Raw genomic sequence first — 26,292 nt, 5'->3', positions numbered from 1 at the left:
CTCCCACAAGCTAGTTACATAGACACTCCCCTATCACTGCACCTAACAATGTGCAGCTAGTTTATAGCTCCTCCCACCAATCTATTTTCATAAACACTCCCCTATCACTGCAAGCCCATGGACATGACATCACAGGAAATAAGAAAGAGCTGCATGGACATGGTCATGTGACCACAGCCCAGAACGGGAGATAAGCAGTAATAACTGTATAAGAAATACATTACAAAGTTACTGCTATCGTCAGAAATGATGCAAACTGGAAAACACCTTTAAAGCTCCTGTGTGAAAATGAAAAATCTTTAATAGGGCACCCACCTACCAAGTCCTATTTATAATAATGGTGGCCCTTGGGCCCCCTCAGGCACCAGGAAGACAACAATGTCTGTGGCTTAAACTCCTTTCCTCTCTTTGTGACTCTATATATTTGAACCCTACAAATACGTCTGGACATGTCATGGTGTATCTTATCCTCAGCAGGCTGGTCTCAGATTCATGCCGAGGTCAGGGATGAAGGTCTTCAGTTGTATTATCAAAGTTCTGAAATGAAAAGAAGACGCCCAGTATCATATAATGTGTGAACGGTTTGTGGCGGTTGACGTTGGTATCAGTATAGTGTATTATTATCAGATGAATTTTTTTTTTTTTTTTTTACATACCTTGGTATTTTTTTCTAGTTCTTCCAGTTCACGTTCCCAACCCAGTAGATGCACAAGGCGCTTCACCCCACTGGTGACATCTCCTAGCTCCATCACATTGAGCCCATCTGATTTGTCCAGAAAAGGTCCAACAGGGTCACGATTGATAAGGACTCGTGGTGTAGAGCTACGAACTGCGTACACCAGACTGGCAAATGGTTCCACCTACAAAATCATATATATATTTTACATACTTGATGGTAATATGCTTCAAAGTAGACCTTAACTGTCTGATCTTCCATTAAAGGGAACCAGTCACCAGGGTCATTCTTCCCTGAGTGACCAATCAGCTTCCAGTGGGTGCAAGAGCCCACTGCTCATGAATGTGAGGACTTCATGATTGGCTTCTGCTGCACCTAATTAAAGGGGTCATCTCACTTCAGCAAATGGAAATGATCATGTAGAGAAAGTTACTACAAGGCACTTACTAATGTTTTGTGATTCTCCATATTGCCCCCTTTGCTGACTTGATTAATTTTTCCATCACATTATACACTGCTTGTTTCCAGGGGTCAAAACCACCATCGGTGGTCGTGCCTGCATACTATAGGAAAAAGCGCCAGCCAATGCGCACTCCCACGGGTCTTTTCATATCATGTGCAAGCACGACCACCACTGCTGGATAGCAGGGTGGTCGCAAGCCCTGGATATGAGCAGTGCATAATGTGATGGAAAAATGAATCCAGCCAGCAAAGGAGGCAATATGGACAATCACAATACATTAGTAAGTGCCTTGTATTAACTTTCTCTACATGATAAATGCCATTTGCTGAGGTGGGCAACTGTTAACCTGATGAAGGGGGTTGTCTGCCCCCGAAACGCGTTGTTTTTACTACTCTGAATAAACAAGAAGATCCACCTTATCACGTCGTGTTCCTCTGTTTTTTGCACCAAGGGGTCCTTTTTTATTTTATTTTACTTACTAAAGTTAGACAACCCATTTAAGCGTGATTTAATAAATAAAAACTACTGCAAGAAAACAAGTAAGTGACACAATGCTATAATCAGGGTGTCTGTTACTACTGTACATCATACTCAATTTACCAATCCCACACCAATCGTCCTGGTCCCCCACCAGGCTCTACTTCCTGCAGCGTTGACTCACCTCACCAAATGATTGGCCAAGAGGGTTTTTCCTGTGTATTTTCCAATAAGTGGAGACAGGAGGAGGGAGCAGGGCGATTAGGACTTATTTTACTATTTTACACCATTCGGAGCTTTTTTTAAAAAGTGTTTATCAGCCAGACAACCCTGTGAACATGAAACTTGGAAATATTCCATAAGGTATGCTGTACAGAATTGTACTAGAAGTGTAGCAGGATTAGTTATTATACTTTCTACTTTGTCTATATAACCTCAAGTGAGGTGCCCATGACAAACAGGAGATCCGCCCTGGGAAAATCAGTCAGGTGGAGAAAGAATCGGGCAGGTAGCTGCTCTCCAAAAAATACGATGTCGGGTTTGATGAGACCGCCACAAGCTGAACAGCGAGGAACTTGAGACTTTGTTACAGCGTCCTATAAAAATGCAAAATAAATACATAAAATAATTAGTGATGAGCAAAGTTTTCAAAAATTCAATTCAGCTGCTTCGCCAAACTTTGACAAGAAATTTGATTCATTACAAAGTATTTAATCACGAATTGCATTTAATTGTAGGTAGCCCCCGTCATGGAACGCCTCAGATTCCATGTTCAATGCTGATCGTGGCATCTGAGAGTCACATTTAGGCCTTTCAGGGGTTAAAAAAAAAATACTAACTCACCTCATCTATTCGATGGCGGAGAGGCCATCGTGGCCATCTTGATTAAAGAAAATGCACCAAATCTCTCTTGCGCTGAATTGATGATGTCACCACGTCATCACTGATGACATCACGCCTCATCGGCAGCCTCTCCGCGAACAAATGGATGAGGTAAGTATTTTTTTTAACCGCCATTTCAAGAAAAATTGATTCATTACCACGAAGCGCCGAATTCGTGGTGAATTGAATGTTTCCTGAAATTCACAAAGAATTCCACTTCGTTAACTTTGATTCGCTCAACACTACAAATAAAAAACAATAAAAATGTCATAATGTGATGTGAACCAGTAAAGACAAAGAAGGAGATTTGGTTGCTCTGGGCAACTAAGCCAATTATCCTTTACACCAGTTTTGATCAATCTCCCCCATAACATCCAAAAATACGCATTGCCAACCCCTTCATCATTAACCACTTACACAGAAGGTTTCTCCAGGATACTCTTTAAGGCACATGGTACACGTGGATGATGCAAATGTGCCATGGGCTTCTACCAACTTCTCAGCAGGAATGCCGGCAGCTGAAAAACCAAAACCTAAGATAAGAGTATAATCCATAACCACTGAGGCTGACATTTTGTAAAATCCATTGACATGTAGAGAACTGACAAGAGTCCTTCAACCCAGAAACATTGTGATAATATAGATTGTGTTTTGAATTTTTTAAACTTTTAGATACCATGATCAAGTGTGATCACGGCATCTAAACAGTGAAAAACCCGGAATCGCACACTTCCAGGTTATTACTGGATTCCCCGTCCGACCAGAGGGGATGCCGGCAATTTACTTTAATACGCTGGGTCTCTGTGAAGATTCCTATGTTGGCCAGCAGGTGCCAGGCCAATATAAGAAATCTGCAGTTCACATATTGCCATGCTCCTATGTGTGGAGTGTGGTAATATTGAATATAAAAAAAAATTGTGAAAAAAGTAAAAAAAAAAAAATTATATATATATATATATATTAGTCAGGTCCATAAATATTGGGACATCGACACAATTCTAACATTTTTGGCTCTATACACCACCACAATGGATTTGAAATGAAACAAACAAGATGTGCTTTAACTGCAGACTGTCAGCTTTAAATTTGAGGGTATTTACATCCAAATTAGGTGAACGGTGTAGGAATTACAACAGTTTGCATATGTGCCTCCCACTTGTTAACCACTTCCCATCTGGGCCATTTGCCCCCTTCCTGACCAGGCCAAATTTTGCAAAACTGACATATCTCACTTTATGTGGTAATAACTTTGGAACGCCTTTATTTATCCAAGTCATTCAGAGATTGTTTTCTCGTGACACATTGTACTTCATGATAGTCATAAATTTGAGTCAAAATATTTCACCTTTATTTATGAAAAAATCCCAAATTTACCCAAAAATTTGAAAAATTCGCAATTTTCTAAATTTCAATTTCTCTGCTTTTAAAACAGAAAGTGATACCTCATAAAATATTTATTATTTAACATTCCCCATATGTCTACTTTATGTTGGCATCATTTTGGAAATGTCATTTTATTTTTTTAGGACGTTAGAAGGCTTAGAAGTTTAGAAGCAATTCTTCAAATTTATAAGAAAATTGCCAAAACCCACTTTATAAGGACCAGTTCAGGTCTGAAGTCACTTTGTGGGGCCTACATAGTGGATACCCCCATAAATGACCCCATTGTAGAAACTACACCCCTCAAGGTATTCAAAACCGATTTTACAAACTTTGTTAACCCTTTAGGCGTTCCACAAGAATTAAAGGAAAATGGAGATCAAATTTTTAAATTTCACTTTTTTGGCAGATTTTCCATTTTAATCAATTTTTTTCTTTAACACATCGATGGTTAACAGCCAAACAAAACTCAATATTTATTACCCAGATTCTGCGGTTTACAGAAACACCCCACATGTGGTCGTAAACTGCTGTATGGGCACACGGCAGGGCGCAGAAGAAAAGGAACTCCACATGGTTTTTAGATGCCATGTCCCATTTGAAGCCCCCTGATGCACCCTTACAGTAGAAACTCCCAAGAAGTGACCCCATTTTGGAAACTAGGGGATAAGGTGCCAGTTTTATTAGTACTATTTTTGGGTACATATGATTTTTTGATCATTCATTATAACACTTTATGGGGCAAGGTGACCAAAAAATTGGTTGTTTTAGCACAGTTTCTATTTATTTATTTTTACAGCGTTCACCTGAGGGGTTCAGTCAAGTGACATTTTTATAGAGAAGATCGTTACGGACGTGGCGATACCTAATATGTATACTTTTTCTCATTTATTAAAGTTTTACACAATAATAGCATTTTTGAAACAAAAAAATTATGTTTTAATGTGTCCATGTTCTGAGAGCTATAGTTTTTTTATTTTTTGAGAGATTTTCTTATGTAGGGGCTCATTTTTTGCGGAATGAGGTGACGGTTTTATTGGTACTATTTTGTGGGACATACGCATTTTTGATCACTTGGTGTTGCACCTTTTGTGATGCAAGGTGACAAAAATTGCTTGTTTTGACACAGTTTTTTTTTTTTTTTTTTACGGTGTTCACCCGAGGGGTTAGGTCATGTGATATTTTTATAGAGCTGGTTTTTACGGACGCGGCAATACCTAATATGTATACTTTTTTTTATTTGTTTCACTTTAACACAATAATAGCATTTTTGAAACCAAAAAAATGATGTTTTAGTGTCTCCATGTTCTAAGAGCTATATTTTTTTTTATTTTTTGAGAGATTTTCTTATGTAGGGGCTCATTTTTTCGGGATGAGGTGACGGTTATATTGGTACTATTTTGTGGGACATACGCGTTTTTGATCACTTGGTGTTGCACCTTTTGTGATGCAAGGTGACAAAAATTGCTTGTTTTGACAGTTTTCTTTTTATTTATTTTTTTACGGTGTTCACCCGAGGGGTTAGGTCATGTAATATTTTTATAGAGCTGGTTTTTACGGACGCGGCAATACCAAATATGTCTATTTTATTTTATTTTTTCTATTTTAAATTTTTTTTTTTATTCCTAACTTGGGAACTTTTTTTTTTTTTACATGTGAAACTTTATTTTATTTTATTTTTTCAACCCTTTATTTTTTTTATTTTTTTTTTACACTTTTCGTCCCCCATAAGGTCATACAAGACCTCTGGGGGACATTTGCTTCACTTTTTCTTTTTTTTTTTCAGAGTTGATTTCTCCTGTAACTGGGGCTGACATAGTAGCCCCAGTTACAGGACAAATGCACCCCTAGAGAGGCTGTACAGCAGCAATCCAGCGCTGTACAGCCTCAGTGCAGGGCTGATCGAGGTCTCTGAGAGACCTCACACAGCTCCTGCACACTCCGGTCACGGCGGTCACATGACCGCCAGGCCGGAACAGGAACAGGAAGCGCACAGCGCTTCCTGCTCTGCAGACACAGCGCTCGGTGAGCGCTGTGTCTGCAGCGATCGTGAAGGCAGGGACACCTGGGAACTGTCCCTGCCTTGTCTTAGGGTTGCCCTGCTGTCACTGACAGTGGGCAACCCGATCAGCAGCTGCACGATTAGCGTGCAGCTGCTATTTCTGACAGGACGTTTTAAAACGTGCTGTCAGAAATAGACGTCCACCCATAGGACGTTTATAGTCTATGGGCGGACGTGAGGCGGTTAAGGGACCAAAACTAATGAGACAATTTGCTTCTCAGTTGTTCCATGGCCAGGTATGTGTTATTCCCTCATTATCCCAATTACAATTAGCAGATAAAAGGTCCAGAGTTTATTTTTGAAGTGTGATATTTGCATTTGGAATCTGTTGCTGACAACTCTCAAGATGAGATCCAAAGAGCTGTGACTATCAGTGAAGCAAGCCATAATTAGGCTGAAAAAACAAAACAAACCCATCAGAGAGATAGCAAAAACATTAGGTGTGGCCAAAACAACTGTTTGGAACATTCTTAAAAAGAAGGAATGCACCGGTGAGCTCAGAAACACCAAAAGACCTGGAAGACCACGGAAAACCACTGTGGTGGATGACCAAAGAATTCTTTCCCTGGTGAAGAAAACACCCTTCACAACAGTTGGCCAGATCAAGAACACTCTCCAGGAGGTAGGTGTATGTGTGTCAAAGTCAACAATCAAGAGAAGACTTCACCAAAGTGAATACAGAGGGTTCACCACAAGATGTAAACCATTGGGGAGTCTCAAAAACAGGAAGGCCAGATTAGAGTTTGCCAAACGACATCTAAAAAAGCCTTCACAGTTCTGGAACAACATCCTATGGACAGATGAGACCAAGATCAACTTGTACCAGAGTGATGGGAAGAGAAGAGTATGGAGAAGGAAAGGAACTGCTCATGATCCTAAGCATACCACCTCATCAGTGAAGCATGGTGGTGGTAGTGTCATGGCGTGAGCATGTATGGCTGCCAATGGAACTGGTTCTCTTGCATTTATTCATGATGTGACTGCTGACAAAAGCAGCAGGATGAATTCTGAAGTGTTTCGGGCAATATTATCTGCTCATATTCAGCCAAATGCTTCAGAACTCATTGGACAGCGCTTCACAGTGCAGATGGACAATGACCCAAAGCATAGTGCAAAAGCAACCAAAGAGTTTTTTAAGGGAAAGAAGTGGAATGTTATGCAATGGCCAAGTCAATCACCTGACCTGAATCCGATTGATCATGCATTTCACTTGCTGAAGACAAAACTAAAGGGAAAATGCCCCAAGAACAAGCAGGAACTGAAGACAGTTGCAGTAGAGGCCTGGCAGAGCATCACCAGGGATGATACCCAGCGTCTGGTGATCTCTATGCGTTCCAGACTTCGGGCTGTAATTGACTGCAAAGGATTTGCAACCAAGTATTAAAAAGTGAAAGTTTGATTTATGATTATTATTATGTCCCATTACTTTTGGTCCCTTAACAAGTGGGAGGCACATATGCAAACTGTTGTAATTCCTACACCGTTCACCTGATTTGGATGTAAATACCCTCAAATTAAAGCTGGCAGTCTGCAGTTAAAGCACATCTTGTTGGTTTCATTTGAAATCCATTGTGGTGGTGTATAGAGCCAAAAATGTTAGAATTGTGTCGATGTCCCAATATTTATGGACCTGACTGTATATAAAAATTAAAAAAAATCTCAAAAATTTAAATCACCCCCCTTAGAATAAAAAAATAAATACATAAATAATAAAGAATGTAAACATCATGGGCATCACCGTGTCCGAAAACACCCGTACTATTAAAATATTTTTCCAATACGGCTAATGGCATAACGGAAAAAAGGATTCATATGGCTGATTCGCCATTATTTTTCATTGCTTCTCTTACGCCAAAAATGTAATAAAATGTGATCAAAAAGTCACACACACTCCAAAATAGTATCAATAAAAACTACAGATCGTCCCGCAAAAAATGAGCCCCCACACAGCTCAGTAGACATAACTATAGTATGTATTACAGTATTTAGACATATAAAACCTACACATATGTGGTATCGTTCTAATCGTACTAACCCAGAGAATAAAGGGCGCAGGTCAGTTTTGCCACAAAGGGAACGCCGTAGAGACAAAAACCGCAAAACTACATTTTATGCCATATTAAATGGTGGCATTAGAAAGTACAATTTGTCCCACAAAAAAAAAAAAAAACAGCCCTTATATGGATATGTGAACGGAAAAATTAAAAAGTTATGGCTCCAGGAAGATAGGGAAGAAAAATGAAAACAAAACCTCGGTATCCTAAGTGTTAATGGCGGTTGTCCGAGTTAAATAAAAACTCAGGCAACCCCTGTAAACCGCCTAACATAACAAATAAATGAAGACTTATCTCCTCTGCTTCTTCCTGCGCTGTGCTCCGGCCTTTAGTTTTTTCTGGCTGCAGCGGTGACGTTCTGTGCAGACAGGTCACTGCTGCAGCCAATCACTGGCTTCAGCAGAGACGTCCCATACACGGCTGAGGCCAGCGATTGGTTGCAGCTGTGACTTGTGCGCCGAACATCAATGCCGCTTTCAAGAAGATGATGCAGCAGCGGGAGGACTGGAGCACACTGCTCGAAGGGCAGAGAAACCAGGTGAGTATCCATTCATTTGTTATATTAGGACATTTACAGGGGTTGCCCGAGTTGTTATACAACTCGGACGACACCTTTAAAGATTCCCGTCATCATAAATCTTCCCCCTTGAGTATTAATGCAAAACAAGATGCAATGTTGTCACAAAAAGACAAAGTGTAAACCCAGCTTTCCAAGTCACTTTTAGAGTGCTTTCACACCTAGGTTTTTTGTGGCCTTTTTTTTTTTGCACTTTTTTCATTTTCAATGGCTTTTTTGCACTGGCAGGTTTCGTTGTGTTTTTTTTTTTTTTGCTGTAAAAAATACCAGCTTTAGATGTTATCCTTTGAAAAATATGAAACGTAGGACACGCAAGTTTTTTTTGTTCCTGATACTTTTGTTCATTAGATGGCATTTTTTGTCTTTCCTGCTTCTCTTCAAAAAAACAAAACATGGAGCTCTTGGTAATAAAACGCTGGTGCTAAATTCATGCGTTGTAAGGATCCGAAACCACCTCACCTCTCTCCAGTCCATCAATGTTCTGCGTGTAGAGACGTAGCAATATTCCTTTGTCATGGAGAAGGCGTAGAAAGTAATGCGCTGAATTGGGAGGATGACGCCCTGGGAGCAGCTCTTGGGAAAGGCGTAAAAAGGGACTGGGTTCATGTAAAAAGTAGCTTAGATCAAATATAGCTTCAGGGTATGGGAGGGAATAATCCTGCAATTTACTGTACAGTCCACTAGTAGGAGACCTGGAGCAAGACGGGAGCAAAGGAGATAAAAGGTCAGTTAGATCCACTATAGGTCATCTACAAGCTATCAATGATCTAAACAACCACACGTGTAATACATTTATATAGACAGCCAGAATAATTTCTCAGAGCTCAGCGATCAGTTACTTTATGTAGAGGACAAAATATTAAAGGGCATCTGTCAGCAGTTTTGTACCTATGACACCGGCTGACCTGTTACATGTGCGCTTGGCAGCTGAAGACATCTGTGTTGGTCCCATGTTCATATGTGACCGCATTGCTGAGAAATATGATGTTTTAATATATGCAAATGATCCTATAGGAGCAATAGGGGCGTTGTCATTACACCTAGCGGCTCTGCTCTCTCTGCAACTGCTGAGCCCTCTTCGCTTTGATTGACAGGGCCAAGCAGTGATCATGTGTACACTGTTTGGTCCTGTCAATCAAAGTGCATGGGGTGCGGCAGTTGCAGAGACAGCAAAGCCTCTAGGTGTAACGGCAACGCCCCCGTTGCTCCTAGAGGCTCATTTGCATATATTAAAACTTCATTTTTCTAAGCAATGCGGCCACATATGAACATGGGACCAACACAGATGTCTTCAGCTGCCAAGCGCACATGTAACAGGTCAGCCGGTGTCATAGGTACAAATCTGCCGACAGTATTCATTTATATGTTTATTAGATATTACTTATATTGTGCTGACGTGGGGGAAGTTATAAAGACTGGTGTTTCTTTCACGCATGACTCTTTAAGGAGTTGTCAAATCAAGTCCGTGTTTATTTTTCACCCAGCGTGCAACGTTTCGACTCCACTGAGTCTTTATCAAGTCGAAACATTGCACGCTGGGTGAAAAATAAACACGGACTTGATTTGAGAAGTTGGAGTGTCGCGGTTTTTCCTTCTATTTCTACATCCTGGGATCCGACACCACAGGCACCGCCACCGAATGGACTCACTGAGACAACTCAGAAGGTAGTGCTGTTCTACTTTATTTTTTCTATCTTAAAGGAGTTGACCCTTTAAATATATTTTAACAGTTTTCAAACCACTACCTGGATCTGAATACTTTTGTAATTCCATGTGATTAAAAATGTTTTTTTTTTATTTATTATAGTCATATTTATTCAAGAACATCAATCTGTATAGCGCCACCTGCTGTCTATTGTTTTTCCAAATTCTCTGCCCACCTCACTGAATTGGATCCACATGCTCAGTTCCATCCTTCAACTGTCAGCAGCCCTACTTCCTGTTAGAAGCTGTGAAGTTATAGGGTGAAAGTTGTAGCAGAAAGGACACACCCCCTGACAAAGGACACACCCCCTGAGAAAGGACACACCTCCTGAGCTGCCAGCTTGAAATAAATCTAGCAGAGCCACTGGAGCAATGAATGGGGAGATCTCTGGATCCATGTGAGGTACAGGGCTGGTTCTAGCTTTGTTAGAAAGAGATTGTCATGTCCTATATGATGTCTTTTATTACATTAATCAGGGGATAACTTCTTTAATAATTTTGGCACAGCTCAGGAGGTCCATGCGCTAGAAACTGACATCTGCGCTCCTAGAGTGGTGAAAACCATCAAAAATTTGTAAATTTCTGCTCAAGAGGAGCTTGATAATGTCCCCTCACTATGTAGCACAGGGTGCGGTTTCCCATTCCCTAGGAGGATCAGAATCTTATGTCTATATCAAACTTGCACCAGGCTCCATATTTTCTTATATTTACCTGAAATCTGGAATCCCACTGTCCGTACTGATACCAGCGCCAGCCATGACTAATATACGGCGGTAAAAGCCCTCCTTTATTTTCTCGGCCACATCAGTGATGGACAGAGAGCTGCTCTTTGTGCTGTGAGCCCGCACCCAGCTGTGAGAAAGCACAGACTGAAATGAATTCTGGTAAAATATACACTTCACATAATATACATTCTGTATTTGTATAGCGCCACCTGCTGTTTGCTTTTTCTTATTTCTTTGACCTGCTCACTGAGATGGCCGCACATGCTCAGTTTCCTCTTTCAACAGCCTCCTGAGCTGTGATAGGGTGAGCATGGACACGCCCCCTGAGCTGCAGCAGAAAAGACACACCCCTGAGCTGCCAGCTTGATATAAATGTAGCAGAGCAATGAATGAGGAGATCTCTGGATCCATGTGAGGTACAGGGCTGGTTCTAGGTTTGTTAGAAAAAGATTGCCATGTCCTATATGATGTCAGATTTTCATTTTTACATCAATTATGGGATAACCCTTTTAAGTATCAAGGTAAATTTATCAAAGCTTTGACGCCAAAGTCTCAAGTTTGAGACTTAATTTGCAACTTTTTATGTTTCTCGACCCTTTTCTAAAGTAGATAGAAATGGGGTGGGGGGGGGGGGGAGCCCCAGACCTCTGAATTTAGTATCATTTACGCCAGAAACTGTTGTAGATTTTAATGTCTTGCTTATGGAGGGCAACAGATGTGCCCTGAGGATAGGTCATCAATATTAAATTGGCGGGGGGTTCGGCTCCCATCCTGATGATCAGATGTTTGAAGAGGTTGTGGAGCTCCATAAGCGCTGTGCCCTCCTTTTAGGCCAGTGACATCACGTTTTTCAGTCACATGGCCTAGGCGCAGCTCGGTCCTTTTCAAGTGAATGGGGCTGAGCTGCAATAGCGAGCACAGCTGCTATTCAATGAAGCTGCAGCGCTCACCAGAGTGCCGCTACCTCTTCAAACAGCTCATCAGCAGGGGTATCGGGAGTCAGACCCTCACCAATAAGATATTGATGAACCATCCTGAGGATAGGCCATCAATATCAAAATCCCAGACAGCCCCTTAAAAGGAGTAAGGTTAGCACTTTTAGATCCAGCAGGCTGCTGGATCTCTCTGCATTCCGGCATTGCCGTCCGGACCGATTAACTATGATGAAGACCGGTGGAGATTCGGCCACAACCTGGAAAATATGCCTAGAATCAGCCAGTCCGGCCAATTCTCGGCATGTCTGTAGGCTTGTGGCCGGACCTCCCCTGGTCCCCATTATAGTGAACAGGGCCGTGGTTGGGTATCAGGTAGCGTCTGGCAGTGCCGCATCCAGATATCTAACACTAGTGTGAAATTAGCCTAATCCCATCTCAGTCATTCATAACGGACATGGAGCGCTGTGTCCGCTTTTTTTAAAACAAAAATATGGGCACCCTAGTTATTTTATATTTTATGGCGATTAAGATCTTATTTCTGGACCCTTTAAGATATGGACCCCCCCCACCTTCCAAGTAAGTTTTATATTCGATAATCCAGAACATTTGATAATCCAGCATCTGGATTGATGGAATTTTACAGTACATGCTACTTGCCTTGGGCGTGATTGAAGTCTAGATTCGCATCCATTGAGCAGCGATGTTCTGTGCCCACTAGTATGTGACGGCAGCTGGAATGGGCTGTCATTGATCCTTCGCACTGAATGAAAGAGTTAAAGATTAAAACGGTGCTGAAGTAACAACCTAAGGACCTGGCTGGTCTCTGTAACACGCTGGGGGTCATTTATTATAGTGCTTTGCACCTATTTTAGTCTATTTTTTTCTATTTTACACGGTCTAGTTTTTTTTAGGCGCATTTACTAATGAAAGTAAGAGTGTTTTGGAGGCATTTGCTTTTTTTTTTTTTTTTTTTTAATCAATTTTCAGTTTTAGATGAATTCTGGTGGCATTTTTTCCCCGATTCTCTTTCGGCCTATTTATGTAGGTGCCTTTTACACATGCATTAGGAGCAAAAACATTCACATTTTTTTACTCCACTCAAGGGATGGGGTATTCCTATGCGTCTGCTTTGTGTTAGGCAGGTAGATGTGCGCCTTTTCACAAACACACGCATATAACTATGCCTTTTTTTATATACCGGTAAGATGCAACTTTTGAAATACAACTGCAACTTTTTATATCTAATTTGCAATTTTTTTTATGTCTAATTTCCAACTTTTTATATCGAATATGCAACTCTTTATGTCCAATATGCAACTCTTTATGTCCAATATGCAACTCTTTATGTCCAATATGCAACTCTTTATGTCCAATATGCAACTTTTTATATCTAATATGCAACCTTTTTATATCTAATATGAAACTTTTTATATCCAATATTCAACCTTTTTATATCTAATATGAAACTTTTTATATCTAATATAAAACTTTTTATATCTAATATGCAACCTTTTTATATCTAATATGAAACTTTTTATATCTAATATGCAACCTTTTTATATCTAATATGAAACTTTTTATATCCAATATTCAACCTTTTTATATCTAATATGAAACTTTTTATATCTAATATAAAACTTTTTATATCTAATATGCAACCTTTTTATATCTAATATGAAACTTTTTATATCTAATATGCAACCTTTTTATATCTAATATGCAACCTTTTTATATCTAATATGAAACTTTTTTATGTGTAATATGCAACTTTTTATATCTAATTTCAAATTATATATAAAAAGTTGCATATTAGATGTAAAAAAATAAAATAAAAACATTATATCTAGTGTTGAGCGAACTTGTGTTTTAAGTTCGGCGTCTAAAGTTCGGGTTATCGAAGAATCGCGTTATGGATTCCGCTACCACGGACCATAACGGAATTTAGAATCCATAACGCGATTCTTCGATAACCTGAAACCGAACTTTAGACGCCGAACTTAAAACACAAGTTCGCTCAACACTATTTATATCTAATATGCAACTTTTTGGCTGCACTTTTGCACCTAATTCATGAGCCGACCAATGAACAGTCTAACTGCACAAGATCCGCCTGCGCCCTGACAAATGCAACGATGCATCACCTCATTCATCGCCTGCTGTGTGACTCCTTATAAATACCACCGCACCGATCTGATCGCACTCTTAAAAAACAGATGAGCGTGATAAATAACCCCCCCCCCCCCCCCCCCACTGTCTTCAGGTACTTCAGGAATACTGGGAATCGCCCTTACCTCTCTGTAGTTGTGATGATGCCACCAGAACCATCTTCTTAATGGACGATTGGTAGGAAACACAAAGCAGAGCCATGTTATCTCACCCCGAGACTGTGCACTATACCCTAAACTGCGTATATTACTGCAAAATAGAGCCCTATAGCTGCTTGCTGTGAATATAAGTACATATAACGGTGCCTAGCAGGTGACGGGCATCAGCCACTGCGGGGGACACCTATGCATGGAGCTGGTACATGTTCTGTGCTCTGTATGCTTCCTATGCTGGGTTGTGGTGTGTCAGCCGCCCGGGTCCTCCTCCTTGTGTACACACCCCAATAGGCTCCCAGTCCAGTCAGTCTGGTGGGCGTGTCCTCTGGAAGCTCTAACCTTGACTGCAGGCTGCCTTGTTTAACCTCTGTGCTGCTGGAAGAAAACAACCAGACAGATAGCTGCCATAGCTCCTGGGCACGTCTGTCAAGCCAACTTAAATATGGAGGAGATTGATCAAAACTGGTGTGAAGTAAAACTGGCTTAGTTGCCCATAGCAACCAATCAGATTTCACCTTTCATTTTCCAAAGGAGCTGTGAAAAATGAAAGGTGGAATCTGATTGGTTGCTATGGGCAACTAAGCCAGTTCTTCTTCACACCAGTTTTGATAAATCTACCCCAGTCTGTGTGAGCGAGGCCTTTAAGTTCACTTACCTGTAGGCTGATATATGTTTCTGTTCAATGACAGTAAGTGCAGAAATGAGATGTAAAGTAAGGCTACTTTTACACTTGCGTTGTTGTTTTCCGGTACTGAGATCCGGCAGAGGATCTCAATACTGGAAAAAAAATGTTTCCGTTTAGTCCTCATAAATAGTGAATGGAGAGAGATCCGTTCAGGATGCATCAGGATGTCTTCTGTTCCGGCAGCATTCCGTTTTGTGACCGGACATAGAACCTCTGCAAGCTGCGGTTTTGTGTCCGGTCATAAAAACGGGAAAAAAAACGATCAGTCACTGAAAACATTGTAAGTCAATGGTGACGGATCCGTTTTTTTAGGAGCCTAAAAAAACTGATCCGTCACCGATTGACTTTCAATGTATTTAGTGTTGGATCCGTTTTTTTTCCATTTTGATTTCACACAATCGCATACTAACGGAACGGATGCATTCACATGGTCAGGTTTCCTGATGTAGTTATGGAAACCTATACCAGGAGTGAATTCAAAAAAGAGGAGAAGTTGTATCTGTCCTTTATACTTTCTCTCCTTTTATGATCCACTCCTGATTTTGGCTTTTAAAACTGCATCAGGACACCTGACCGCGTGGTCGTACGCTTAGACTATGCCCTTAGTCTTTCATTGCATCACACGTGTCTGTAAACAGAGTCCACTGCCATTTGTTGTTCCAGGTTTCAGACAATGTTCACACAGCGAAATCCACAACATATTTTGGTATGTAGAACAGCGGTTATAACCGTATTAAGCTTCAAAATCTCTATTGCTTTCAATGGGAAATACGCTCTACAGTTCACACAGGAGCATATTGACAGCAGTTTTTGAAGCTTTCTGTTATTGTGATCCATGAGAAGAACAGAAAAATAATTAAAATAAAAAAAAGATGCTTCCCCATTTGTTTGACACAGTTATTTTGAGCATCTACACTGAACAAAAATATAAACGTAACCCTTTCGGTTTTGCTCCCATTTTGCATGAGCTGAACTCAAAGATCTGAAACATTTTCTACATACACAAAAGACCCATTACTCTCAAATATTGTTCACAAATCTGTCTAAATCTGTGTTAGTGAGCACTTCTCCTTTGCCGAGATAATCCATCCCACCTCACAGGTGTGGCATATCAAGGTGCTGATTAGACAGCATGAATATTGCACAGGTGTGCCTTAGACTGCCCACAATAAAAGACCACTCTGAAATGTGCAGTTTGATCACATAGCACAAATGCCACAGATGTCGCAACGTTTGAGGGAGCGTTCAATAGGCATGCTGACTGCAGGAATGTCTACCAGAGCTGTTGCACGTGCAATGAATGTTAATTTCTCTACCATAAGCCGTCTCCAAAGGCGTTTCAGAGAATTTGGCAGTACATCCAACCGGCCTCACAATCGCAGACCATGTGTAACCACACCAGCCCAGGACCTCCACATCCAGCATGTTCACCTCAATGATCGTCTGAGACCAGCCACCCGGACAGCTGCAGCAACAATCGGTTTGCATAACCAAAGAATTTCTGCACAAACTATTCGGGAACCGTCTCAGGGAAGCTCATCTGCATGCTCGTCGTCCTCATCGGGGTCTGGACCTAACTGCAGTTCATCGTTGTAACCGACTTGAGTGGGAAAATGCTCACATTCGATGGCGTCTGGCACGTTGGGGAGGCGTTCTGTTCACGGATGAGTCCCGGTTTTCACTGTTCAGGGTAGATGGCAGACAGCGTGTGTGGCGTCGTGTGGATGAGCGGTTTGCTGACGTCAACGTTGTGGATCGAGTGGCCCATGGTGGCGGTGGGGTTATGGTATGGGCAGGCGTATGTTATGGACAACGAACACAGGTGCATTTTATTGATGGCATTTTGAATGCACAGAGATACCGTGACGAGATCCTGAGGCCCATTGTTGTGCCATTCATCCACGACCATCATCTCATATTGCAGCATGATAATGCACGGCCCCATATTGCAAGGATCTGTACACAATTCCTGGAAGCTGAAACCATCCCAGTTCTTGCATGGCCAGCATACTCACCAGACGTGTCACCCATTGAGCATGTTTGGGATGCTCTGGATCGGCATATACGACAGCGTGTTCCAGTTCCTGCCAATATTCTGCAACTTCGCACAGCTATTGAAGAAGGGGGGGACCAACAATCCACAGGCCACAATCAACAACCTGATCAACTCTATGTGACGGAGATGTGTTGCACTGCGTGAGGCAAATGGTGCCCCCCCCCCCTAAGGCAAAACTGTGCACATTTCAGAGTGGCCTTCTATTGTGGGCAGTCTAAGGCACACCTGTGCAATATTCATGCTGTCTAATCAGCACCTTGATATGCCACACCTGTGAGGTGGGATGGATTATCTCGGCAAAGGAGAAGTGCTCACTAACACAGATTTAGACAGATTTGTTAACAATATTTGAGAGTAATGGGTCTTTTGTGTATGTAGAAAATGTTTCAGATCTTTGAGTTCAGCTCATGCAAAATGGGAGCAAAACCGAAAGTGTTGTGTTTATATTTTTTGTTCAGTGTATTTACCTATCGATCTAAAAAAGCTGCAGCACATCAATTTTTCTGTAAAAAAAAGCGTAGTGTCCTTTATTCACCCATATAGCGATGTTCCAGTCCTCTTGCTGGGACTGTTCTCAAGTTGCAGCAGGAGGACTGAAACGTCGCTGGCACTCCATCCACTTCAATACTTACAGTGCTGCCCCGATTCCTCTATCTATCTAATCTAAGCTCTGCTGCAGTTAACAATCTGACCGGACAATATTACATTGTGGACAGACCACAGCATTTACAGCAATCAATGTACATATCTTTATATACACACACATCTGTAAATTCCTAAAGCCTACTATTTGTCAGGAAAGAGGTCCTTGCCTTAAAGGGGTTCTCCGGTCCCTTCTTTAAAATTTGTCCTTAAAAATAATCTGTGTAGAGAACATTATTACAATTAGGCCTCATGCACACGACCGTATGTATTTTGCGCTCCACAAAAAAACGGATCAGCAAAAAATACGGATGACATCCGTGTGCATTCCGTATTTTGCGGAACAGAACAGCTGGCCCCTAATAGAACAGTCCTATCCTTGTCCGTGATGCGGACAATAATAGGACATGTTCTATTTTTTTGCGGAACGGAAATATGGACATACGGAAACGGAATGCACACGGAGCAACTTCCGTTTTTTTTTGCGGACCCATTGAAATGAATAGTTCTGCATACGGTCTACAAAAAAAAATGAACGGACACGGAATGTAAATACCGTATTTATCGGCGTATAACACGCACTTTTTCCCCCTGAAAATAGGGGGCAAATCATGTATGCGTGTTATACGCCGATATTCATTGCGCTGTATGAGCCGGGAGAGAGGAGGGGCTGGAGTCCGTAACTAGGGGCGGGGCCCGGTGCAGTCACTGTACTCTTACACCGGGCCCCGCCGCTCACCAAAGTATTTATAAACGTGAATCCTTATCCTGTTATTAAGCTGCCCTCTCCCATGTTCCCATGTTCCCCCTGTATCCCCATAGCACTTACTTAAGCTTCAATAGCAGGCAGAGCAGACGGCAGCAGTAACGTCACTCACTGACGTTGAGCGCCTGCTCCGCCCACTTTATGAATGAAGCAGGCGGAGCAGACGCGCGACGTCAGTGAGTGACATTCCTGCTGCCGTCCGCCCTGCCTGCTATGGTAGCGTGTGAATCGTAAGTGCTGTGGGGATACAGGGGAACATGGGAAAATGGGAGAGGGCAGCTTAATAACAGGATAAGGATTCACGTTTATAAATACTTCGGTGAGCAGAGGCCCGGTGTATTGGGGGACACTGTTATGAGGGGGATCTGTGGATGACATATAGCAGTGTCATCCACAGATCCCCCCCATAACAGTTCCATCCACAGATCCCCCCACCCCATAGCAGTACAATTTGAAATTTAATTTTTTTTCCTGAAATTTCCCTTAAAATGAAGGGTGCGTGTTATACGCCAGTGCGTGTTATACGCCGATAAATACGGTACGTTTGTGTGCATGAGCCTTAATACTCTCTACAGCTCTTATGTTTCCACGATCCTCTTCACGGTTATGTGACCGCTCCTACAGTGTTTCCAGCGCTTCTGCTCCAGCACGGCCTTCTTCTTTTCAACACTGACATTGCTGCCTCCTGCCAACCTTCCTTGATCCCGACGCCTGAACACTAGTACGCATGCGCCAGGACTGCCGGGCTGTCTTCTGAGTGTACAGACTTCTATGTGAAACCTGTACTGACTCATACACAGCACAATGTAAGCGCTGGGTATGAGTCACAGCATAGCGATCAGCCACAGAGGCTGATCGCTATGCTGTGCATGTCAGTTGGGGGGCACTGTGCATGTCAGTTGGGGGGCACTGTGAATGGCACTTGGGGGGCACTGTGAATGGCACTTGGGGGCACTGTGGATGGCACTTGGGGGGCACTGTGGATGGCACTGTTATTGGAGCACTGTGGATGTCACTGTAATGAGGGGCACTGTGGATGTCAGTGTTATAGGTGCACTCACCTCATCAAGTATACATATCCCCCAATTATGGTATGGGGGCACTACTGTAATGAGGGACATTGTGGATGGCACTGTTATTGGAGCACTGTGGATGTCACTGTAATGAGGAGCACTGTGGATGTCAGTGTTATAGATGCACTCACCTCATCAAGTATACATATCCCCCAATTAGAGAGAGACTGGCTGTATCATAAATTACTGCCATACAGTCAGTTTGGGTCAGAAGAGCGTGGTTGGCCTGATCACGGTCGTATCACACATGATAGGCCAAAATAAACCCTTCAGCAGGACCAAATAAAGATAGAATAGGCCTCATGCACAGGACCATATCTGTTTTGTGGTCTGCAAGTTGTGGATCCAGAGTAGGACATGTTCTATCCTTTGCAGAACTGACATACGGATGCATTTAGTACACTAATGACATCCATGTGTTTTCCAAGACAGGATTAGGTACACAGCTCAGCAGGCAGTATCACACATGAGAAGTGATATAGGAACAGTAGACTGTATCGCAGACCATAAGTTTAGATACAAAGGCACAGCAGACAGTATCTGACATGATAAGCTTAGATACACACCACACCAGACAGTATAGTACAAGAGGGGGTTAGAGACACAGTCAGAGTTGCCAACCAGAATTTTTGTTTTTTTCTGGACAACTTGCCAATATTTTTTACGGACAATTTGGAAAACCGTAATAAATAATAAAGATTATAAGCAATACATGTGTATAGCTCAGTGTACTGATACGATCTCATTACCAGCATTTACTGTGATCTGTAAAATGATGTTAATTACCACCAAAATATCTAGTCAAGTACCACCAGCCTGAAAAAAATCATGGACGCATCTATTTTTTTTCACGGACACAGGAAAAGAGTGGCCTATTTTTGTTCAGAAATTTCTGGAGGATTAGATACACAGCTCAGCAGGCAGTATAGTACAAGATAGGATTAGCTACACAGCTCAGCAGGCAGTATAGTACAAGATAGGATTAGATACACCGCTCAGCAGGCAGCATCGCACACAGCAGGCTTTGCATTAGGCACAGCAGGCTGTTTCGTACATAAGATTAGATACAGATGTGTTTGGATGTGCTTGCTGTTTATTGCACTCCTAGATGGTGAGGGAAGAGCCTGTGGATTGTCAGTGATGTGATGTAGAGACACTAGCAGGATTCATGTGTGGGTGTAGTAAGATGGCCACAGGAGGTGTAGTGGGTGTAGCTCCTGCATACTGATCAGTGTGGGGACGGGGCCAGCCTGTGACTCATCACTGCAGTGGAGCCAGGCTTGTTTTATCAATAAAGTTAGGTATTCAACAAAACAGGAAGTGAAGAATATAAATAGATCTTCCAGGATAGTCTGAAGCCCAGACAGGGGGAAAGAAATCACAGACATGAAAAACAGGTATTGGGGGCATATATATGCATGATGAGGGGTGTTAGGAACCCCTCTTTAAAGGGACTGCCCAACCAATGAAAAATCTGTAATACTCAATAAAACTGTAATGTGCTTTAAAGGGGATCTGTCGCCACATTTATGGATTATTATCTGCAGTATTATATACGTAGTACTACAGATAAGGAGTTCAGATAACCATTTTTTTTTCTCCTACTACCCCCTTGTTACGGCAGTAGGTGTGGATAGGTCATCGATATTAAAATCCTGGATAACCCCTTTGAACGCTAATAGCAGGGGAGCACCTATAATGGAAGCAGGAGAAGCAGCTGCTACTGGGCCCAGTCAGTTCTAGTTATGCCACTGACTGATCGCTATGAAATGGGAGCAGTAGGGTAACAAAAAGTAGCAATCTGGACTCCTTGGGGGGTCATTTACCAACCTTTTACGCCCTTGGTGTAAAAATGTCACCCGTCCCCCTTTCTTTTTTTTCCAACTTTTTGAATATTTTATTGCATGAGTTATTTGTCGTACTCAGTGCAAATACAGAGTGTTGATGCTGGGGGCCAGGCCGGAAGCGACAAATTTACCAACATTTATGCCTGGAAACAGAAGTAAATGTTGGCAAAAAACTACTCCAGCCAGGGCTGGTCTAGTTTTTCCAACGGGCAAACAGTCTGCTGAAGCTGCACCTAATTTATGACGAGGCACACGCCTCATCATAAATTAGGCATTCCCTCTAGCCAAGCTAGCACAAAAGGGGAGGAAGATACTGGTGTAAAAAGTCAGTATTTGTAAATGACCCCCTTTGCGTGCAGTACTAGTCATTTATTACTGCACATAATAGTCCAGGATCCTGGTGACAGATTCCCTTTAAGTCTTGGTGCTACTGAGTGCAGTTTTGTTGCTTTTTCTGCCACAATGAGTATGTCTGTATGTTTCCATAAAGTGTTTGGGCATCACCCAGCGTATCCATATTATAATCCACCATTGCTAACCACATCACCACATAGACTGACCACATCAATTACCACTCAAGACCAGGAGCTGATAAGTCATGGTGAATTTATGACTTATCTTTTCTTTTTATATTTTTCAGTGTGGGAGGAAACCGGAGTACCCAGGGAAAACCCACGCAAACACGGGAAGAACATAGAAACTCCATGCAGATGTTGTCCTGGGCAGATTGAATCGAGGACCCCAACGATGCAAGGCCACAGTGCAGTAAACCGAGCCACCGTGTTGCCCATCAGACCAAGATGGATGATGGTCAAAGTGATGAGGATTCTTGAGAATCGTGATGATTAGATCTTCATAACTGAGGATTATGATGATGAGGGCGATGTTTTGGATGAGAAGGAAGATATTGATGATGAGGACGAAGATGAAGAAGTGGAGGACGATGATGAGGATGATGTCGATGACATCTGCTGTGAGGAAATGAACTGAGGTCTAAGAGCTTCAAGTGTCTACTTTATATCTGTATATTGTGTCAAGAAGCGATCTCCAACTTGTGGTCTTCCAGTTGGTGCGAAACAGTAACTCTCAGAATGCCACAACATCCACATTCTTAGAGTAAGGGTACGGCTACATGGCGATTTAGGGTGGGACATGTGTCACGCTCCCAAGTATCACAGTGTACCGGGGCAGCCATAGAAATGAATGAGGTTGCAGCGTGACTTGCTCGCTTGCCACAACTGCGACCCTAGAATTGCAAAAAAATCCAACACTGCTGGAATTTTTGCAATTCTGGGGTCGAAGTGGCAGCAAACGTGACAGTTACGCTGCGACCCCACTCATTTCTGTGACTGCCCTGCTACACTGCGATACTTGGGTGTGCAACAAACAATATCACCGGACCCAAGAGAGTCACAAGAACCACCCCATATATGCACATCCGACAATAAGTCAATATAAACCTCAATCCACTTGGGTGTGCAACACATCGTGCCCAAAATGAATGTGCCCTTACAGTTTTACTAAAGCCACAGGTTGGAGACCATTGCTATAAAGAGGAATATGTTCCTCACAAGATCTGGATGTGACATGAGCACTACTAGATGTCATACTAGGCATTAAGGTTCAAGAGAACTCACCCGGACTTCCAGGACTCTTATCTTTCTGGGTGGTACGATGGACTGGGAAGCTGATCTTACTTGATGTTGGAGCTGTCTCCACCTGTCGCTGGTGTATGAGAAGCCCCAGAAAATCTTCTGACTTTCAGGCATTATGGGAGGTTTCTGAGCTTCTCTTTGTGACAGGAAATGCCCCAAAGGAATGGAGTAACTGGGATCCATGACCGTTGTATATGACCCTCATATTGTTATGGACTGTATATGGGATTCTATAGTACACATGGGTAATGGGCTGTGAGGAATCCATAATGCATGAGGGCTGATCACTTACAGCTGTCTGGAAGGTGGCGTACGAGAAGGTCAGGAATGGGCTACCCCCGGCCAGCTCCAGCACCCTTTTTTCATTCATCGCTTGTTCTATGCGGTTGTTTTTCAGAACTGGACGCTTTTTCACCACTTTCACTGCCACTTGATGTCCTCTGGCGCAATCTGAGGCCAGAAACACCTAAGGGCTCGTTCACACGAACGTTTTTTGCGTTCCGTATACAAGACGTTTTTTGAGTTCCGTATACGGTACCATTAATTTCAATGGATCCGCAAAAGAACGGAATGTACTCCATATGCATTCCGTTTCCGTATTTCTGTTCTGTTCAAAGATAGAACATGTCCTATTATTGCCCACAAATCCCGTTTCCGTGGATCCATTTAAGTCAATGGGTCCGCAAAAAAACGGAACACATACGGAATGTACTCCATATGTCTTCCGTATCCGTTCCGTTTTCGCGAAACCATCTATTAAAAATTGTATGCCCACCCCAATTTTTTCTATGTAATTACTGTATATTCCATACGGGAAAACGGAACGGAACCGGAAACACTACTGAAACAAAAAACATCCGTTAAAAAACGGCCCGCAAAACACTGAAAAATCCATATGGTTGTGTGAACGAGCCCTAAAAAAGATACAGAAGCAAGACACATGAGAAAATATTCACTATTGGATAGGGTGGGGGGGCAAACAGCTCCATATACAAAGCAGATCACCAGTAAAAAAAAAAGATGGATTACCTAAGCTACATTTCAGCAATCTTTAGCACCCCAGCTGTTGTGAAACTTCAACTCCCAAGATGCTCCTTTCACTTCAACAGGAGTTGCAAGAACAACTGAACAAGTGTGCATGCTGGGAGTTGTAGTCACACGACTTTGGAGTGATGGTGGTTGCTGATCTTTTATCTAAGGAGATGAACACACAAACCTTCCCAAAAGATCCTTGTCCAAGTTTCTTGTGGAAAATGAAGCTATCCAAGGACAGTGGCTTTAAGACGTTATGTAGAAGGGTGGTTGACTGGACTGTGCCTCCTCCAGAAGCTGGTGTTGGCTTAGAGGGTGAATCTTGGATCTCTCTCCTAACCTTTCTTGATTATTTTATAGGATAGACTGAACCTTTCAACTCTGGAGGTGCAATGAGCAGGACCGTGGTACAGTTACATGGACGCCAAATTATGCAGGATCAGGATATGTGTATTATAGTCTATTGTTTGTTCGTGAAGCCAATTGCTCACGTACCAGGTTAGGAATGCCAGAGTGGTGTAATGTCTCTGTGTGGTAGTGGCAATAGTGTCAACGGTGTCTCCTACCTGGGTACGGCTGGACTCCTGGATCCTGGCTCACTTGCAATAAAATGAGTGTTGTGCTAGTAGGAGTAATAGAGGAACTGGTAGCAGAAATTGAGATCCAGACTTTGGGTGAAGTACAAACTTGTCTTTACTGGTTGTAGCTTTCATCCAAACAAGGTACAGCAATAGTCTTTGGTCCCAGCAGGTATTGGCAATGTGTGGCAGGAATATATCTTCTGCTCTATCATGTACCTGGAGATTTTGCAGGAAAAGGACGTCTGCTTGTTAGCTCTGTAATGTGGCAGGAATTTGGCTTCTGCACTTACTACCTTCTGCTGAATTGGGACTGACTAGCTGAGGAGGAATAAGGCTTCTCCTGGGGTCTCTGACTCACAGTTATTGTCTCAGGGTATGCTTCTTCCTGTAACTGGAGGTGGCTGCTTGCTTCTACCAGCTGAGGCTGCAAGGCTTAGGCTGGGGATGATGATCAATTGTCTCAGCCGAGACAAGATCCTGACTTTGGATCCCTATATCTGGCAGCTCCTACTCGCACAGCCTTCCCCTAGCAGGGGTGGCTGGCACACTAACTTTAACTTCCTTCTCCACCCATGAGGCAGGATGTGGGCGAGCCCATTTCTGCTCACAGAGGGGGGAGCTAAACTGGAATGTACTATTCCAGTTCAGAAACACTAAACTGGCTTACGTCCCTGCTAACATTGCTGTCACCTGCTGGTGAACATGAAGAATGACAACAATATACTGTATATTTACAAGGCTTAGAATGCACATTTGTGAGAATATGATGTGAAATTACATTAGATGACAAAGTTAATGCCCTTAACAGGTTGTAGCGGGGTAAAAGAGTTTCATAACACAACTCTGGGGTGTTACAGAGGCACAATCTTGATGTTTTATCTCCTCTAATTTGTCTCTTTTCCTTTTGATTTTATTATTCATCTCCTCATTGGTTTTTCTGGGTTTCTTTGTGGCCAAGATTTGAGATTTCGCCAAACCCTCTTCTTCGATGTTACACTTCCTCTTCCTACTTGGAGTCTAATCCCTTATCCTCTGATCCTCATTATTTCCCTTTCATTTCTGAAGGGATTCGAGGCCACCACATTAAGCCCATTAGTTGTTTCACTGGGCCGGTGCCTCTTTCTGTTGAGGTCCTTTCTGATGTTATGAGGGACAATGTCCTCTCTGCTATCATGAGGGACACATAGAAGACTCAAAAATTCTAGTTTGAGCACTCATGTTCAACAGAAAATGCCAGACAAAAATTTGCCAAGCGCAAGAGAGAAAACCTACTACACACTTCAGTTGGCGTAGACACACAAGTGAGATTCTAGCCAGTGGACAATGACAGGGAGCCTAAAACCGGATGTCTGGCCACCCTATGTGGCATAGTCTGGGGCCATGAGGGTGAGGAGCTTTAGGGGGTGTAAATCTGTGAGGGAGCGCCAGAATCGACAGAATGTAACTGTGATTATTATTACAAGATTTGGGGCCCTACTTTTGATTTTGCCATGGGCCACATTTTGTCTAAAACCGACCCTGCATGTTCTAGCCCCAGGGACCATACAATGGAGCCATTGAACACCTAGAACCTTATCTATCACACTGCCAAAGCTTTATTGTTCAGATGGAATACAAACATAACACACGAGCTCAGGTAATTTGTCCCACAACAGCCCCTGTAGTTACCAGACGTCCCCTCCGACGTCGCATAGTAACA

The 26,292-nt window shown here is 42.5% G+C and overlaps 1 protein-coding gene and 1 long non-coding RNA gene across 3 annotated transcripts; both read right to left on the bottom strand.

Annotated features, from left to right (window-relative positions):
- Nucleotides 1–181: 181 nt before the first annotated feature.
- Nucleotides 182–23,487, bottom strand: LOC120980350. The gene is made up of 3 exons (XR_005774509.1): nt 23,447–23,487; nt 14,596–14,600; nt 182–356 (listed from the first exon to the last, which is right to left on the bottom strand). It is a non-coding gene; the product is annotated as an uncharacterized LOC120980350 (long non-coding RNA).
- SIRT3 (sirtuin 3) lies at nt 240–14,498 on the bottom strand. 2 transcript variants are annotated; one of them, XM_040409401.1, is made up of 8 exons: nt 14,395–14,498; nt 12,593–12,695; nt 10,987–11,127; nt 9,031–9,263; nt 2,916–3,016; nt 2,051–2,212; nt 657–860; nt 240–537 (listed from the first exon to the last, which is right to left on the bottom strand). In XM_040409401.1, the coding sequence occupies exons 3-8, from the start codon at nt 11,031–11,033 to the stop codon at nt 502–504; spliced, it is 783 nt and encodes a 260-aa protein (XP_040265335.1). In that variant the 5' UTR covers nt 11,034–11,127; nt 12,593–12,695; nt 14,395–14,498; the 3' UTR covers nt 240–501. The 2 variants fall into 2 exon arrangements, with proteins under 2 accessions (XP_040265335.1, XP_040265334.1); XM_040409400.1 differs by having other exon boundaries at nt 242–537; nt 14,227–14,471.
- Nucleotides 23,488–26,292: the final 2,805 nt, after the last annotated feature.

Source organism: Bufo bufo, chromosome 10 (genome assembly GCF_905171765.1).
Source record: "Bufo bufo chromosome 10, aBufBuf1.1, whole genome shotgun sequence".
NCBI classification, from domain to species: Eukaryota; Metazoa; Chordata; class Amphibia; order Anura; family Bufonidae; genus Bufo; species Bufo bufo.
This window is presented reverse-complemented; position numbering and strand designations above follow the sequence as displayed.